This window comes from Micropterus salmoides, unplaced genomic scaffold (assembly GCF_014851395.1).
Source record: "Micropterus salmoides isolate LMB-PRFRI ecotype aquatic unplaced genomic scaffold, ASM1485139v1 Ms_hic_scaffold_1100, whole genome shotgun sequence".
In the NCBI taxonomy this organism is placed as follows: Eukaryota; Metazoa; Chordata; class Actinopteri; order Centrarchiformes; family Centrarchidae; genus Micropterus; species Micropterus salmoides.
Genome location: NW_024040154.1, coordinates 3,102 through 14,970, shown reverse-complemented (window position 1 = coordinate 14,970; position 11,869 = coordinate 3,102). Strand labels below are relative to the sequence as shown.

Sequence of the window (11,869 nt, the reverse complement as noted above, 5' to 3'; positions counted from 1 at the left end):
CCAAGTGATATTAATTTCTCATGTCAGACAAAATTTCCCCCCCCCTTTCTTATGCATCAGATTTCTCTTTGACAGTTACAACACCCAGGTTGGGAACCATAGGTTTAGACTATAAAAATGTCCAATAGGGGAAAACGCCCATCTCAGTTTAGAGTGAGACATCTTTAAGTTGCTGGTTCTGTGCCACCACGAGTCCAAAATCCAGAGATATCTGGTTTACAATAAAATCCATTTATGAGAAGCTGAACTGGCCAATGTTTTGCTACTTTGCCTGATCAATGACTTTTTCAGCCAACTGACCGATCAACTACTTTCAGCGGCGTTCACAGATGAAAACGTACAATTACTTGCATTATCCTTTCATCAATACGTGTTGCTCTAATCTTTCCACGTCCTGTAAAGATCTGGGAAAACTGTCCTTGTAGAAGCAGTTGCAGTGAGTGAAACAAATAGACAAGATGCAATGCAAAAAATTTTTTTAATGCAGTAATTAGACTATACGGAGAGCAGACAACAAATTAGAAGAATGCATTTTTACATGTGGACATACGACGACTCCAGCAGAAAACACAAATAAATAATATTTAAATGATCGGTCCCCATCCCCCGGTTTAATTTACAGAAACACTGGATTCCACTCATTTCATCTTGAACAACAAGTGAAAGAAGTGTAATCAATCTTAAGCCCTATGCAGTAATTAAGTGATGCCAAAAACTCCATGAACTGCAGCTCAAGTCAATTCAGTATCAGTGGTACAGACCTGCTGTAATAAAGAGATTGTGTGTTTAACTTTAGCCTATATACGAGCAGGTTGTGTTCTATATTACCATGAAGCATCATGTGCTTTTCTGTAGTTATTGAACACTACACATTAGCTCTTAGATGTATATATTATAACTTATTGGGCCAGGGGTTGGATTCAGACACTGATAAGCTGGGGGAATAGTTCATTAGCGAACATGTCGTCCCAGGTGCTCTCGGAGCACAGGGAAGAGGACATGTCGCTGAAAGGGGAAGGGGACCGTTCGTATCCGGAGTCGCTGTAGGTGTCCGCCAGGCAGGCTTCCTTATCCATGCCGCTGAGGGCAGGGGATGAGGCTCCAGAGAAAAGGTCATCCACCTGACTGTGACAGCTGGGGATGACCACGTCCTCCGGCTCGTCTTTGACGCAGACCGTCTCCACCTCCACCTCGGTAACGGGGAAGGTAGCCTCATCACTCTTCTCCTCTGTGTCGTTCTCCAAGTCACTGCACTGCCCGCTGCTCACCTCCACGGGCTTGGTGTAAATGTGGTCGAAGTGGATCAGTTCATTAAGGGCCTCCAGCTTAACTGATGGGGTCCCCAGAGTCGCAGGTGTGGTGGAAGGTACTGGGTTCCCCCCTCTGACCAGCTGCACCTGCGGCTCCTGGCACTCCTGTTCACAAGACTTGAGGAACAGCTCTGGGTCAAGGATGTCCAGAATGCCCAGTAGCAAATCAGACTAGTGAGGAGGCAGGGAGAAAACCAGAGATTAGCCTCGTAACCCATGACCTGACTTGTGTTATTCCAGAGATGATTGGCAACAGGATTTAAATCTCAAGACACGACTTTTATCTTTCTCAGAGACTTACCTCATTGTCTGTAGTGTCAGGACTGTCTGTATCCATTGAGAGGTCTTCAGATTTAGGGACTGCTGGGCCTGCACCTGCTGCGGAGGCACACGTAGCCTGAGTGCTGCGGACTCAGAAGACCCGATCCCCAAACCTGCTTCATTCCCGGTGGACAACAGACCCTGAACCTGTGACAAAAATAACGGGTTACACCACTGACAAGACTGGAGAATCACTACACACTGAACCCACTTCTCGTCTTCAGTCTGCATTACAGTCTCACCGTCTCTTTCGTGTCGAGGGTGTCCAACCCAAGTCTCTGTCTTAGTTCCTCATTTTCTGTCAGGAGGCCAACTGTCTTTTCCCGAAGCACCCTGTTTTCAATGTATAGTTTCTGATTCTGTGGGGAGGACAAACAGACAGATGTTTGAACTTGAAACCTGTTCATCGGGAAGTGATGCATGAACTGCCTCGGGTGAAAGAAACCAAAAACTGAATTGAAACCTCACCTAATAAAGGGTCTTAGCATGCTTCCATGCAAAACTAAAGTAGAGTATTTGTAATAATTACTGTAGGGTGAAACGGCTGAATAACGGATAAATCTGATATCTCAGGAGCAGAGATGTGTTTGAGTTGTAAGGTTACAACAAAACCGGTACATGGGGTACATGGGAAAAGGTGGGGTGGTGTTAGTGTTCTCTTGTTTAAGGAGACCCCGCATTCCTAGCTACACCCAGGTCTAAAAAAAGTTTTACCTCCAGCTCCAACTCTAGGACTTGCTGTTCCAGCTCCCCCATTTTGGCCTTTTTCCGGTCTCTGGCGGTTTGAGCTGCGACTCTATTCTTGAGTTTCCTGGAAGAAAAAAAAAAAAACCCACACAGGAATTTAACACATTGTTTCCATGGTGCTGAGTAAGCGCACTGACAGGACTCTGGTTCACAGTACTGCGCAATCACCGGCCATGTTCCTGCCACGCAGGCACACCAGGATATCAGTGTCCTGCTCTCCATATCAGCAGAGCCGGGCGGGTCCACCGACAGTCCAATCACTCAGATAGCAGGTCAAGCAAGTTTAAAGTCCAAATGTGATACAACAACAACGTATATGTAATTAACTGCTTCACGTAGCAATTTGTGACAGTTTAGATAACCTAGTTATAATATGGGCTGATGCAGCATTGACCCCACTGTTCCGAGCTGTGATTTAAACGCATCAGTTTGCTATTGTTCGAAGGAGGATCAATATCTTTGGGCGTGTCGCAGTGGCAATATAATTTCATGAACAACTGCCGCGTTTATGCTTTAAAAAAAAAAAAACAGTTATACAACGGTAAATAAGGGAAATTTTTCTCAAACTAACCTGCGAAGAGCTTTCTCTTCCGGACTCAAGTGTGTGAGCCTCTGTCGTTTTCGTATGGGTGGCCCCGCGGAGGAGTTGGAGTCTGAATCCGACGACGCCTGGCTGGCCGATGACGGTAAAACGACAGAGATGGGCCGGCTGAAGCCTGCCTGTGAGCCGCTGGAGGAGCCGGTCTGTTTCCCGGTAATCAGGAGCACTTTGTGGGCTCCCCCGGTCCCTGCTGCTACCACCACCATGTTGGTATGTCCGACTGGCGCTGTAAGAAATCAGAAATAACGGGGTATCCTTATTGAAGTCTGTGGAAACCTTGAGGTTCCCCTGGTTTCCCGATCCCCGACAATCCTCAACTGTTGGACAAGATGGGTGTGCCGGCGATCTTTTTCTACTATCGTGGTGCTCGCTGATAGGATCCCAGCGGCTCTGACGCAATCCGTTTACGGTCTGTGATTGGTCGCTGTGCTGATGTAATTTGCATTTGAAGTTTCACTCTGCTTGCAAAGTAAAATAGCCAAAGTTCCTTGTAATTATGATGAAATGTCTTTGTACCATCTTATTCTGTTCTGTTCTGTTCTCTTCCATTATAATATATTACATTTTATTATATTGTATATCTATCAGCATGAGATTAAGTCTGATTTGACAAATTGATAGAGTAAACTGGCTTCTCTGTGTATACTCAGATCTCTATTTCCAGGAGTTGCATCAGATTTTGCCCACACACACTTGCTCAGTCCACAGTTCATCAATACACTATAGTACTTTCACTGTATCAATCGTGGAGCTGTGACATTGATTTGGAGATTCCTGGATCAATCGTTTCTATTCCATCTATGTAAGCTGTTTACAACCAGTGTGTCCAGGAAAGGCAAAGAGTACTAACACCCTACTTTATATTGGCCAAAGGTCACATTGAGGTTTTAGATTTCATATCAGCTAAAGTGAAGAACATATATGCCACTGCAGAATAATAGGTTGCACTTTGGGTTTAGAACAGGAGATGTTCTCGATTTTGTTTGTCATTTTTAAACCTCAATGGTTCCAATAAGGTGTTAGTTGGCCTCTTTGATATATGTCTTGCTCCCTGCTCTTTGTCTTATCTTCATTCTTTTCTTTGAAAGAACAAACAAAACAAGCTTTACCACTCTGATGGATTTCCCTGAAATGCTCATTTCCTACTTCCTTTGAACGACCGATAGAGTGTTTGTCAGTTTCTTTTCTGTCAAAAAGATTTTTTTCTTCCACAGTTTTCACACATTTTAGAAATTAATTTTAAATTATTACTAGCATTATGTTCTTATCAGCATGCCGTGGTTTGCAGAATTCAAAAAAACCTTTTAATTAAAGCAACAGGAGCCATGTTACTATGTCGTAGATGACAGTGTTTGCACTTGATAACAAATGACAACCCTTGAGAGCTCTTCAGTGTAAATGATTCATTTATGCACATAGGATGAATTTCAATTGACATTTTGATTAGTTACATTGTGACTAACAACAAGTTATGATCTCTAACAATAGTAAAAATTAAAATTAGCTAAATCTTGGATATGACAAAAATAAAGATGTTAATGCTGAAAATGTTGTTACATTTCACTTCAGAACAGTGAACTTCACATGTAAAGTAGGCCTAAATGGTTTGTAATGAAACTGTTTGTTTAACCCGTACAGTCAGTAGTTTAACCCATATAGAGTAATCCATAAAACAAAACAAAAGTAGTACAATACAACAAAAACAACCGGATGTGGGGACAATAACAAAAGATAGCTCAGCAACCACACTGTTGCTCAACTCTGAAGAAAACAAGAGGTGAAATCTTCAGTTCACCACATGTACTGAATGGAGAGCCTCATCGTGAAATATTTAAATCGATATGATAGAACGTAGTTTACAACCTTAATTATAAGACTGTGTCTACTACAAGAGTACAAAGAAATTTATGACATCACAGTGAAAAACGTCACAGGTTTGCATTTTGTCAACCAACAGTCTCCCGTTGTTTCAGGTAGAAGTGTCCACCCAAAGTAAACATGCCTCAGTCAGAGACACAAGTTCACAAGTACGCTCTCTTCCTGAAACCCCTATTTGTCCTCAAACGGGAATTCACATTTTTGCGGTATCTGGCCACCGATGTAGTTTACAGCTTGTAGCCCTTTGCCACGGGTCGTCTGTCACCTCCACAGGAGTAACTACAGCAGCTAAAGCAAACACTGGCCTGTTTGTGGAGCTTTACTGCCACTACAGAATCAACATCTGAGAAAGGAAGAGCGGTTTATGATGGTGTGGGTGTAGTATTGAAGAAAGAAAACTGGATTTGAATACAGGATGCCCTTTATTTCCAGCAATATAGCTGGAAAATCTCCTGTGGCCACATAAATGAAAGTTAACGCTATCAAGCTTTAAAACAGGGAAGCTGGTGACCCTGTTCACTTCCTAATGAACATTTCCTATTTTTAAGTTTCTTTATGTCACTCAAGAGCGCGAACAGGCACATAGTTAATATTATACACTACCCTCTTGCCATAAGTTGAAACAGTTATTTTTGACCTGGAAAGTCGGTTGGGGATCCCCCTCATGGGTCAGTGTCACATTTGTCAGTGAAGTGACCTCCTATATTTGTGTAGCTCTAGTTGTGTAAAACCCAGAGTGGGGTAGAGGTGTAATAACTCGAGAAAAGTCTTTCTGCCAAATAGCCAGAGGAATTTTTCATTTTATGTGTCATACTAAGTATACTATATTCTGTCCAGAGTGTATAGCCAGTGGTTATCTGTCATCAGTGAAACTGTTAGAAAATATGCAGGGAGGAAGTTAACAGTCAAATGACTGCATTTGTTCTGCAAATTTAAAATGCAAAGCATGTGTTCAGCCCACAGTGTTTCAAAACATTTAATAATAAAATATCCCAGTGGACTCATACCACTGTCTTAACCTGTATAACAGAGTTGTTGTAACTAATGCTCTGTAAGTACTTAATGAAAATCCTCTTAAAACATGATGTGATCACATGGGTGTAACAACACAAGTACTGCTCACTGAATACAATGCGAGACAAACACCATCAAGGCACTCTTAAACTTTAAAGGTCTTTGCTGCCTGACTGGTTCAAAAGATATGGGGTGCATTTGGAAAATACTTGAGCTACACCTTGAACAACACATGCAGTGAAAAGGTTTTGCTTTGAGGAGATCCTAGTGTTTCTTGAAACGTGTCATTCATTAAAAGCAGCTGCTTCAAATCAGAAACAACTTAAGCAAATGATTACACACACAGAAATACAGAGAAAATCCCTCTATATTCTTCTTTGTTATGTGCCTTAAAGACACAGCAGACAGCATAGCATAGTAGAAAAGCTGCGTTTAGACTTTAAAGTCCCTGAATCTCTTTTCAAGCAACTAAAAGGTTCCTTCAGCCCACTGTTGTATGCGTTTCTGTGGTCTAAAGACCTGCGAACACTTGGCAAATTAACCAGCTGACGTAGGCTGTAGGCCTGTACGCCGTACAAAGTAATGCACAGGCATCACAGGCTGTGTCCGCCTGAGCGTCGGAGGAACGGGATGTTTAACGAGCTTTATTACCTGCTGTTATCAGCTGTTCCGCTTGTTTTGGAGAGGAGGAGCCCAACTTCAGCTCTGTGTAAAAACTTCCTGACTGATGAAAGCTTAAAACAACAACTTTGAACCGAGTATTTAGCATAACACAATCAGCTGTTCTCTGTAAACACACCGCTGCACACTGGCTGCTATTTCCAGTAGCTTACATTTATTGCCAACGTACGATCTCAGGCGGACATCGGCGAGACCTGTGGGGCTATCTGACTGTTCATCTTTATATTTATTGGTTTGCAAACAACGGTGGAAAAGAGAGGAGCAGTCATAGAAAAACACCCGACATGCTGATTCAAAGCCAGTAGCCTCTACTCACCCATTCTGAAATTCACTACAAGGCAAGCCCCATCCCCCCAAAGTACCGGTACTTGCGGAAAGGACTACCCCGTGAGCAGGGACCTTTTGTGGCGTAAAATAAAGACCCTAGAACCAAATTTAGTCCCTGGTCCCTTCGGTGGAAACACAAAGAGTTCCTCCAAAGGTTCCTAGTTCCAGGGTATAGTTCCTTTGGTCAAAACGTAGCTTAAAGAAAACAGGGGGAAACAGCTCACCTGGCTTATTCCATCTGTAACAAGAACCTCTAAAGATTGCTAATTAACTTGTTATTGTCTTGTTTGTTTAAGCCAAGAAACAGTCCAGCACTTTACACCCCGTAAAATGGCAAATTGTTGTTGGGATATTTGACTACTGTACTGCTTAAAATCCAGAGCCATTCTTACTGTTTCCCCTTTGTTTCCAGTCTTTATGCTAAGCTAAGCTAACCTGCTGCTGGCTGTCGCTTCCAATTCAACAGATAGGTATGTGAGGTCTAAATTCTCATCCATCAGAAAACGAATAAGTGTACTTTCTGTATATATATATAATTCCTGTATAATTCAATCTTTATTGGATAGATGTAGCAATGGTTGAGCTGAGTTAACAGGAGTGTGTATTTGCTATATTTTAAATACTACTAGTTTAATACTTTAGGAGTACTATATTTAATATTTTGTAACATGGGACAAGCTGACTAACATTATTTGCAGTGCCGGCATTATATCATTGGTTATGTATCCTGGATTCAGATAATCTTCCTTGAAGGTTATGAGAGGAACTGTGTGCACACCACCCTGTAGTACTTAGACACACACACACACACACCCCAACACACACACGCAAATACAGATACACTCACAAATGTAGAAGTGGGGATCCTCCCTGGAGCTCAAAGTTGGAACCTGTGATTAAGGTGGGTGGATCCTCGAAAAGTTCAAAATGGACCAATCCCAAAAGCTTCAAAAGAACACCTCAGGGCGTCGCGTTTATTTCTTCCAGATGGCGACATAGCTGTGATGTAAGACACAACTAGGCCTTCAGATTAAAACTGCACCCTGTGGTATTCAAACTGCTGTGCTGTCTGAGTACACTGTGGTATGTCTTTTGTCTTTCAACTTTTATGTTTGTCTGGATGCTCTTTTCTCCTCCAAGTCTCCATTAGAAAAGAAATCTTAATGGGATAAGCCTGGTTTCATTTAATATTGAATTAATACATGTCGCTTTTAAACTATTCCAGTCATTTCCTTCCTGTCATGAAATAACACATATTTATTTGATCATTTCTATATTGCTTATGTTGTAACAACTGAACAGAATATGGTATAGGGTGAGCCACCAGACAGACCTCTTCAGTGGCATAGAAACCTTGGGATCAATTAGGAAACCTAAAAGAATTTTATTATTTTGAATCGTTGGATATTTTATCTAAATTGTCTCTGGATAGAGTCTTGACAGTCTGTAAATTTTGGCTTGAAACCGTCAAATTAAAGACGTTTACATATTGATATAATCTATTGACTACTGGCAGCTTCAGTTGGTGTCAGTAACATCAACTGCATTTACGACACTGTACTCAACAACATTGTTCTCTCTTAATTATACCCTTGAGTAAAACATTATTATTAGATTGCAGCATGCCTCAGCTCCAGCACTCATCTTGTAATTAAGAACAAAATGTTGTGTGTGTTTAATTAGAGGCTTCTGTCAACCTGCCATGGCGTGTTTTTCTTTTCTATTTTTCTAGGAAAAGCCTGGTTTCTGCAGCGAAGACATGTCATGCAGGGTAAACATTGTGCTCACCGGGGTGGGCACTGGTGTAAACGGTGGTGTTATAGTAAAGTAAAGCTGGGCTGGACAATGGGGGTGAGTGGGGTCACACCCTGGGACCGCAGCCAGCTGCAGGGGGCGTCTGGTCGATGTGTTTGCCTATACCTCTCTACCCACGATCCACTAGGGTATTTGTTTGGCCTGGAGCCTTCCCACACCCTCCATCTCTATCTCTGTCTCTTTTTTTGTTGTTGTTGTTGATGTTGTCATTTTTCCATTGCCAGTTGATGTATATAATGATGTCCAATTTTTCTTGTTATCATCATAAGTGTTCAAATATATGCATCTTTTTCTCTGGTTGTTTACATGTCAAGTTCACCATTGTCACTGTGTCATTTCCACGTCCTCATTTCCACGTTGCATCTCAATGTAGGTGTGAAAGCCTTTGCAGCCCTGCAGAAGCGGCACTGTTGTCTTGCTGCACTGTCATTCCATCTTAACACTGAAGCACAATGCTGCAGGAACTCATTCAGCTCTTTGATATCTGCACACCAGTTACTCTACAACCAGTTGGCTCTTTATCTGAGTGTGTGTGAGTGTGTGTGGATGCGTGTGCAAGTCAGTGTACAGATAAGGTATCCACCACTTTGCATGTACATTCTCTGTGTAAGCGGTCAGCAAAACATGCGAAAGAGACACCAACGGTTTTTACTAGCACATAAATCCCTCTATTCTTGGATCAAAGAAACATTTTTACATTTTTAATGAATCCATCCATCATACAGTTTCTGCACCAAATTACATTTCTGCCTTTAATTGAGAGACATCGTGAAAAAACAATCAAGCAAACAAAACCATGAAGCCAAATACATCTTTCATTTGACATTGACCTAAATTCAACCAGTGGAACAGTGCTTGTTGTCCATCCTCTCCATAATTGTCTTAGGGTCTCTGCATTCACTTTGTTTGCCCAGATAGGCTGTGCTTTGTTAGTACAGAGAGCTGACATAGTGCTCTTTTTGTTTGATGGGCCACATTTACTCTGCTCTGCCTGTACTGGCAACAACAACAGCACTAACTGTAATGTTTTGATACAGAAAAGCAAGACTGTGCAGGAGCCTCTTCTATAACCTGTTGTGCTAGGGTGTTAGTATATGTAGTTAGTGGGTTGATAGAAATGGCCTAAATAAGACAGAACATGTGTATGTAGAATCTAGAGCTGACCCCAAATAGTCGAAGATTCGATGCTTCCATGGGCGAAGCCTGATTCGACTGTCAATCTCACAGTCGAAGCTTCGCAGCTAAACAAGGATCATGCCACTTTGGCGATATTGGGGTGCTCAACGTCTGATTTTACATAGAACTACCAGTTATCAGTTAACATATTCGACTGACTGAGCTATGCATTCGTTTAAGTACATTACCTATAAACTAAATTTTAAAAAAATCCCAAATCCCCCTCATGCTGTTAGTTCATGAATTTGTATCAGTGGCACCGAAGAGGCATAATGAAGTGCGAAAAGATGAGCAATTATCACATGTGTGCATTCAACAATAACATGCATGATTTGGTCTTTACTTGGACAGATCTGATTGGTTCTACTGTGATGCAACATTGATCTGATGCAACACACAGAAAAGGAGGAGGACGTCCGGCCCAAAATGATGAAACCCACGTTAATCTTCTGTCATAACCTGCATCTTCCTTCATGAGTGTCACTTCCTGTCAAACTCAGATAGTCAAGAGTATTATTGCAAGTTAATATTAAGTTTTACAAGAGTATTGTAAAACTTAATATTAACATTTACCTGACTTCTCCCACACAGACCTCTGCCTGGGTGAAGATTGGCATGTACTGCCAATGCAGAGGTTATGTGTCCTACTGCCCTCTGGTGTTTGTAACAGCAAATTACACCCTTTTAGACTTCAGCTGTTTTTCAGTGTATTGAAAAATGTTTTCACTGAGAGCGGGTATGTCTCTCTGCTGTAATATGGTTTCTTTGTTCATAAAGCAACCTCTTTTATCATGCTGAAATAATAGCTTAGTTTAAAATATTGACTGTGTTTCTATTCATATATGAACAAGTCCTACTACAAAAAGTAGTAAATTGCATCATTTTTTTTAACATTGAAATTGGTGAAATAGAATTTTTTTTTATGACCAATAGCTCATTTCTGCCTCTCTGTGGTGAACTGAAGAATACATTCTCCAGCATCCAGCAAATGAATCCAGTGTATCTAATCTGTTATCCCGCACCCTGGTATATTGTTACAGTTGGACATAGAAGGATAATGTTAATTTACTAATAATTCACATGATCTAATATTTCTTTATGCAGCTAAACTGTGAAAGTCAAATTCTATAAGAAATGTGAGGCATAGCCTATAAAAGTGTAAAACTCCGGATGACTGAGTTGAACATCCATTCTCCATTTATATTTGCTCTCAGGCATAGGTGTCATCACTTTTTGAAATGGCTGATTTTGTCCCCATCACTTTTTGAAAGCATGTGTTAAAAATGTTCTGAAAAATAGCTTGCACCAAAAAATTTTAAATAACAAATGAAAATACTTTGAGAAAGGTTTACGTGCACAACAAGAAAAAATGCAATATAATTTAAATATCCATCCCTACATCCATCGTCAACTGCTTATCCTGCGTACAGGTTCACAGGGTAATTTAAATATAGAAGAAACAAATGTGCGTTGTCCAAAAAAAGTAACAAAACAAGCAGCTGATTACTGCATTATATTCTGTTATATGTTTATATTTATGAATTATCACCTGCCAGCTGAATTTTTTTGTGTACACAAAACATCTCAGGCAGTAATTTCACCAAAATTTTTGACTTGTCAAAGCAAAGGGCATAACTGACAAGGCTGCCTTTAAACACACGCTCAGTAGCTAAGACATTATACACACACCAGACTGACGTCAGACAACTGACATTGAAACTTCCAGCTTCAGCAGTACTACAGAAATATATATTTCTGACTGTGTTCTTTAAACAGCCTACAGCAGCAGTTAAGACAAGGTGGCTTCAGCAAACAATATGAAAACTGATACAAGGAGTTGACTTCAGTTATGTTTGGGTATTACTGAAATGTTAACCAAATAAAAGTCTCTGTTGGTTATTGCAAACGCTCCAATATTTCCTAGAATTTTCTGTTGCTTTTCATTTGTTATTATTAATAAAACACATCAAAATGATTGATTGACAATAACCTGGCCATA

General features: G+C 40.9%; 1 protein-coding gene and 1 long non-coding RNA gene across 2 annotated transcripts; one reads left to right on the top strand and one right to left on the bottom strand.

Moving 5' to 3' along the window:
• Nucleotides 1-459: 459 nt before the first annotated feature.
• Nucleotides 460-3,317, bottom strand: LOC119898408 (X-box-binding protein 1-like). Its single transcript, XM_038712585.1, has 5 exons — nucleotides 2,950-3,317; nucleotides 2,346-2,442; nucleotides 1,874-1,990; nucleotides 1,612-1,778; nucleotides 460-1,481 (listed from the first exon to the last, which is right to left on the bottom strand). Exons 1-5 carry the CDS (start codon nucleotides 3,183-3,185, stop codon nucleotides 1,304-1,306), a joined length of 795 nt encoding a protein of 264 aa, XP_038568513.1. The 5' UTR covers nucleotides 3,186-3,317; the 3' UTR covers nucleotides 460-1,303.
• Nucleotides 3,318-3,462: 145 nt separating this feature from the next.
• On the top strand, nucleotides 3,463-10,800 carry LOC119898409. The gene is made up of 2 exons (XR_005443540.1): nucleotides 3,463-8,822; nucleotides 10,222-10,800. It is a non-coding gene; the product is annotated as an uncharacterized LOC119898409 (long non-coding RNA).
• Nucleotides 10,801-11,869: the final 1,069 nt, after the last annotated feature.